The sequence below is a fragment of the Polyodon spathula genome, chromosome 27, assembly GCF_017654505.1.
Source record: "Polyodon spathula isolate WHYD16114869_AA chromosome 27, ASM1765450v1, whole genome shotgun sequence".
NCBI classification, from domain to species: Eukaryota; Metazoa; Chordata; class Actinopteri; order Acipenseriformes; family Polyodontidae; genus Polyodon; species Polyodon spathula.
The window spans coordinates 8,971,957-8,978,120 of NC_054560.1; the positions used below are offsets into that span (position 1 = coordinate 8,971,957).

Genomic DNA, 6,164 nt, shown 5'->3' on the forward strand with positions numbered 1-6,164 from the left:
CTACAGTCGCTCCATATCAAAATCTTTTCCCACTCCCATTCCCCTTCTTTGGGTGTAGATTGTTCTTGATGACTGGTACATGGCTCAGGCTGCTGACTGCTGCTGGATGACTGTGTTGCTTTAAGAGAGTAGGCTGCCATTGTTTCTATTACTTTTGTAACTGTGTCAAGGGAGGTTGTAAGTGGAGCATGATTTGCCAAAGAGTTTCAGCCCACTTTAGTGTGCTTATGCCCAGACAGTTACGAAGTTTTGACTTGACAACCATTCGTGCCACTAAACAGATGTTCAACTTCAGCGTTAGAGTGGGGCAGTGAAAATACTTCTATTACCATTGAACAGTCTGCAAAAGGGTTGCTGTTTCCTGCATCACAAAACTTGCTGATTTCAGTCCAGAAAGGAACAGTTTGAGATGTGTTTTCCCACATTAAAAGTTAGTGTATATTCCTCCACTAGGTCACAGTTCTGTCAGTGGTCTCGGAATCAAGTCCAGTGAGTTGAGCTAGCTCAACTGTTTCCATCGTGCCTTTATTTGTCTTAAGTGTTCAGAATTCAGTATTGACATAATTTGCAGCGTTTTCAAGTTCAGTGGGAGTCGGTGCTAAAGTTCTTTGCTGAGCTGGACCGTAAATTCACAAAATTTTTTCCCACCCTGAGAACCTATTTGATCTCCAGTGATAGCCGGGCTTGTTTGACTGCATTTTCAAAACTGAAGCCCAAGAAAGTCGACGGATCAAAGTGATTTTCAGTAAGTGGTAAGAACATCGATTTGTGCTGTAGGGATAATAGCCCTTCCGCAGACAGACTTTCAGAAGATTAGTCAGTATATTGAGCAGCTTAGCAGAGCCAGTATTCTCGCCCTCGAATGCCTTGACTGCATGCTGCACTTCCGTTAGTAAAAACTTCAGGTAAATTTTCAAATACATGTGGTAATGTTCATCACTGTACATGAAAAAAGCATCTCTGCTATGTAGTAGCTGTCCTTTATAGAGAGCTGGACGTGTAGCATAAGTTCCTCCCACAGGTTCAGAATCCTACGAACAGCTGCTTCAATGGAGAGCCAATGTGTAGAGCACATTTTGGTAATTTTCAGCAGTGGTTCTCCGCAGTTGATGGTTTCGTGTACCTGGTGGTATGCTTCTTTACGGCTGAGCGATAAGGAAAACCAGTTGTATGTCTGTCTTAAGGAATTCTGTGTTTCTTGGAAGAGTTTCTTCAGATGCATGAGACACTGCGAGCTTTAGAGAATGACCAAATGCATCAAACAAGAACTAGATGAGGTAATCCCTATATTCCTCTTTCAATATATTATGAAGCCTGTTTATACCGGTCATTACTGACCCCTTGTCAGTCCCTCTTCCTGCAAGGGTTTGGAGTGTCAGTCCTGTTTTTTTTCATCGAGGGCCACTGCTATGCCTTTTGCATCACCAGATTGTAGTGGGACAAGCTCCAGAAATGTCGACACCACTCTGCCCTGCTTCTCGCTGAAGTAACGTATAACTACTCCTAATTGCTTCGACATACTAATGTCTGTGGATTCTATAGGATATGGCTGTATTTTGTGTTGCCTAAGCCACTCAACATGGCCTGTTTTGAAGTGAGGGGCCAGTAATTCCCTTATAATTTTGTACGGTGCAGTGTCAACTTGGAGGCAGCTTTTAGTCAACAAATGCTTTTTTGAGGGCTTTGGTCAAATGATCACATGTCAGAATGGAGCAGTGCTCAAAAATGGTTTAAAAAATGACAATGACCACTGCTGCTTTTCACATGTTCCTTTCCGTAACTGCCAACTACGCACAAGTAACGCAACAACGTGCATAATCGTCAGGGCGCGTTAACATTGTGTAGACGTGATGATGTTGCCGTGGCGTGCAACAGACTGCACTACTTCAGGGCGGGAATAACGTGTATTGAGCCGCATGTGACTACAATTTGGCAACTTGCTTCTCTGAAAATCGCTGTTGACGCTAGATTTGTTGCTTGTCGCTTTGACAGTGTTTTTTGTCCATAGGGAAATCTAAGTCGCTAGATCTAGCTACAAAATTGTTAACTTGTTAACACTGATTTACAGGTTCATTTTTTGCTGAAGTTTGATATATTATGAATAGTTTTAAGGTCACATTAACCACGTTCACTGATCTTGTGACAGGACATCTTCAAACAAGCAACGGAGGACCGGCTGACAAGTGCTAAGGAGCTGCCGTACTTTGACGGGGACTTCTGGCCCAACGTGCTGGAGGAGAGCATCAAGGAGCTGGAGCAAGAGGAGGAAGAGCGCAAAAAAGAGGAGAACACAGCTACCTGTGAAGCTCCTGAAGTGAGTAGCACACACATATACAGCACACAGAGGATATGCACTCTAAAGCTTTTTGATGAGGATTTAGCCACTACTGTAACCTTCTAGACAATCCTTCTATACAACTCCTTGAAGCAGGAAAGGTCTTGACATGCGTCTCTTATTTTTTGCTTCAGGGGATCCCAGGAGACAGTAAAAACGCCAAGAAGAAGAACAACAAGAAGGCTAACAAGAATAAAAGCAGTGTGAGTCGAGCCAATAAGAAGAAGCCAGGAATGCAGAATGTATCAAATGATTTGTCCCAGAAGCTTTATGCATCGATGGAAAAGCACAAAGAGGTACCTTCACATGCTCTCAATAATATTAACGACTGTTTCAGTGTAATGTTGTTTTTCTTGTGCTATTTATGCTAATTGGTTAATTTCTCCTCTGCCTGCAGGTGTTTTTTGTGATCCACCTCCATTCAGGCCCAGTTATCAACACGCTGCCCCCTATCATGGACCCAGACCCTCTATTGACCTGTGACCTTATGGATGGACGAGACGCTTTCCTCACCCTGGCCCGGGACAAGCACTGGGAGTTCTCGTCTCTGCGCCGCTGCAAGTGGTCCTCCATGTGCATGCTGGTGGAGCTGCACAATCAGGGCCAGGATCGCTTTGTCTACACCTGCAACGAGTGCAAGCACCATGTGGAGACGCGCTGGCACTGTACTGTGTGCGAGGTATGCTGGAACTTCTCTGCATGGGGAAGGGGTTTGTCACAACTGGTTATTGTGGGTCAATGTGTTTTCACGTAACAAACATACAAAGCATACTGCAAATTATTGTTGCGTTGCCGAAGGTACGACTTTTCTGCTTTTATTGTACGATCAATTAGGGTCAACACTATTTTATACCATAATCCTGCTTTCTGAGCTTGGGACTGTAAACCTCCCGTTATGATGTAGCTGGACTAGAATAGCAGCACCTTTTTAACAGAAGTTTTACATGTAACATTATTATTTTTAACCTAACTTTTTTTCAGGACTATGACCTCTGTGTCAGCTGCCACAACACTAAAGGACATGAGCACAAGATGGTCAAATGGGGCCTGGGGCTGGATGATGAGAGCAATCAGGGTGGGGAGGCATCAAAGAGTCCCCAGGAGAGCCGACGCCTGAGCATCCAGCGCTGCATCCAGTCCCTGGTGCACGCCTGTCAGTGCCGCAACGCCAACTGCTCGCAGCCGTCCTGCCTGAAGATGAAGAGGGTGGTTCAGCACACAAAGGGCTGCAAGCGCAAGACCAACGGAGGCTGCCCTGTTTGCAAGCAGCTCATCGCTCTCTGCTGCTACCATGCCAAGCACTGTCAGGAAAATAAATGCCCTGTGCCCTTCTGCCTCAACATCAAACACAAGCTGCGGCAGCAGCAACTCCAGCACCGGCTGCAACAGGCGCAGATGATGCGAAGGAGGATGGCCACCATGCAGGGCAGAGGGATGCCTCAGAGCCTGCCCTCACCTACTCAAGCCACTACAGCGCCCCCCACAAGCCAGCAGCAACCCACCACCCCACCCACTCCCCAGCCCACTGTCTCGCAGCCACAGACGCCTGTAGGCGGCATGCCCTCAGCTTTCCCTACCACCCCACGTGGCACCCAGTCATCTACCCCCATCTCTCAGGGCAAGCCAGGGATGCAGACATCTCCTCTTCAGCAGCCGCCGCCACCATCACCACTCCCCACTCCCCCGCAGCAGCAACAGCAGCCACAACCACAACCACCAGCAGCAGCTGTGGAGGCAGCCCGACAGATCGAGCGTGAGGCCCAGCAGCAGCAACAGCTGTTCCGGGGGAACAGCATCAATTGCCTTCCCCTGGGCCGCACAGGGATGGTGGGGCCAATGCAGACGGCCATGACTATGGCCCGTGCAGCCCCTGTGATGCCCAGCATGCAGCCTGGGCAGTGGCCTCCACCCCCAGCCCCACAGGGACCTATGCAGACACCCCAGCAGCAACAGATACCACAGGTCCCTCAGCCTCAAATTCCTCCCCCTCAGTCACAAGGCCCACAGCCTACACCGCTCTCCTCTCCCTTGCAGCGGTCCCTTATGCAACCACAACCACCCAGGATGCCTGGAGTGGGCCAGCCTCAGGGACAGCTACAGATGCAGACACCCCAGAGAGTTGGGCCAGGCAGCATCCCTCCGACCGCCCTCCAGGACTTGTTGCTCACCCTCAAGTCTCCCAGCTCGCCACAGCAGCAGCAACAAGTCCTGAACATTCTCAAATCGAACCCCCAGCTCATGGCGGCCTTCATTAAGCAGCGGACAGCCAAATATCAGGCCAGCCAGCCTCAACAGCAGCAGCCTCCGCCTGGTATACATGGAGGGCAGCCAGGCATGCAAAACCTTACTCCCATGCAGGCAGCAGCTGGGCAGAGACCGATCATGGCTCCACAACAGCAGCAGCAGCCTGCCCAGCATGGAATGGGTGGCCTGGGTGCCCAGGGACAGCTAATGAACCCTGGGCACAACCCTAACATGAACCCCCAGTACCAGATGTTCCGTCGGCAATTGCTGCAGCAGCAGCAGCAGCAACAACAACAACAACAAGTATCAATGGCCCAAGTGCACGGCCAGTTCCCCCAGGCACAGCAGGGCTCAGCAGCCAGCTACTCGCAAGCCATGCAGCAACAACGCATGCAGCAATACCTGGCGAAACAAAACAGTGGCGGCCCCATGGGCCAGCTACCCTCTATGGGACAAATGGTGCAGCCAGGTCTGGGTCCAGATGGAACTTCGAAACTCCAGCAAGCCCTGCAGCAGCGGATACTCCAGCAGCAGGCGTTGAAACAGCAACTTGGCTCCCCTGCTCAGCAGAATCCCATGAGCCCCCAGAAGCATCTGCTCCCAGGACAACCCCAAGGTGCGCACCTCCCTGGCCAGCAGATGGCAACATCCCTCGGCAACCAGGTGCGCTCCCCAGCGCCTGTGCAATCTCCCCGCCCCCAGTCACAGCCGCCACATTCCAGTCCCTCCCCACGAATACAGCCTTCTCCCCACCATGTCTCCCCGCAAACAGGCTCCCCTCACCCTGGTCTTGCAGCCCCCATGGCAAATGCCATGGATCAGGGACACTTGGGCACGCCAGAGCAGAGTGCCATGCTTCCGCAGCTAAACAACCCCAACAGAAGTGCTCTGTCCAGCGACTTGGGTTTGGTGGGAGACACAACAGGGGACACGTTGGAGAAGTTTGTAGAGGGCTTGTAGCATTATGAGACAAACACACTGTCTCACTGCAGGCTTTTCTTTTCTCAATGAACTTTTTGTACTGAAATGTAAAGTTTAAAAGAAAAAAACTGATTGGGAAATGTTAAGGTTTCCTAAACCATGGACTGCTATTTCTTCCTACAAGTCGGGGGATTAAAAATTGCTGTTGAACGAAAGATTATTTACAAAGAGTATATTTTTTGGTTAAGGCCAGATAAAAATGACAATTCTGGTATTTTTGTTTTTATTTTGTTTTGCTTTTTTGGACAGAAAGGACTCGTGCCTATGTTTTTGTTGTGTGTGTGTTTTTTTTTTTTTTTTTTTTTAAATTGAAATTAAAACAATTTCATTATATTCATATTTTTTATTTTGTACTTTGCAAACTTTAAAGCATTTTTGTGTTAAATGACTGTAAAATAATAATTTGTCTGAGAATTGTGGGGAAGTTTTTTTGTTTTTCCCTGATTCCTGGTTAATGCATTCTAATGTTATATCAATAATTCAGAGGACATGCTTTGGGGAGGAATTTCTTTTTGTTTTTCCTTTTCTATTTGTGAAGTTTGTGCTGGAGATTTAAGTGTTACATTTGTATAGATAGGAACATAGACTATTGCACACAACATTC

General features: G+C 48.3%; 1 protein-coding gene across 1 annotated transcript in view; it reads left to right on the top strand.

The window, feature by feature from the left end:
• The window catches only part of LOC121301211 (CREB-binding protein-like), a 9,674-nt gene extending 3,830 nt beyond the window's left edge, over positions 1-5,844 (top strand). The window contains exons 4-7 of the mRNA XM_041230355.1: positions 2,147-2,314; positions 2,470-2,631; positions 2,733-3,014; positions 3,317-5,844. Of these exons, the coding sequence (XP_041086289.1) occupies positions 2,147-2,314; positions 2,470-2,631; positions 2,733-3,014; positions 3,317-5,539 (2,835 nt within the window). The 3' untranslated portion in view covers positions 5,540-5,844. The remainder of the gene's footprint in view (positions 1-2,146; positions 2,315-2,469; positions 2,632-2,732; positions 3,015-3,316) is intronic.
• Positions 5,845-6,164: the final 320 nt, after the last annotated feature.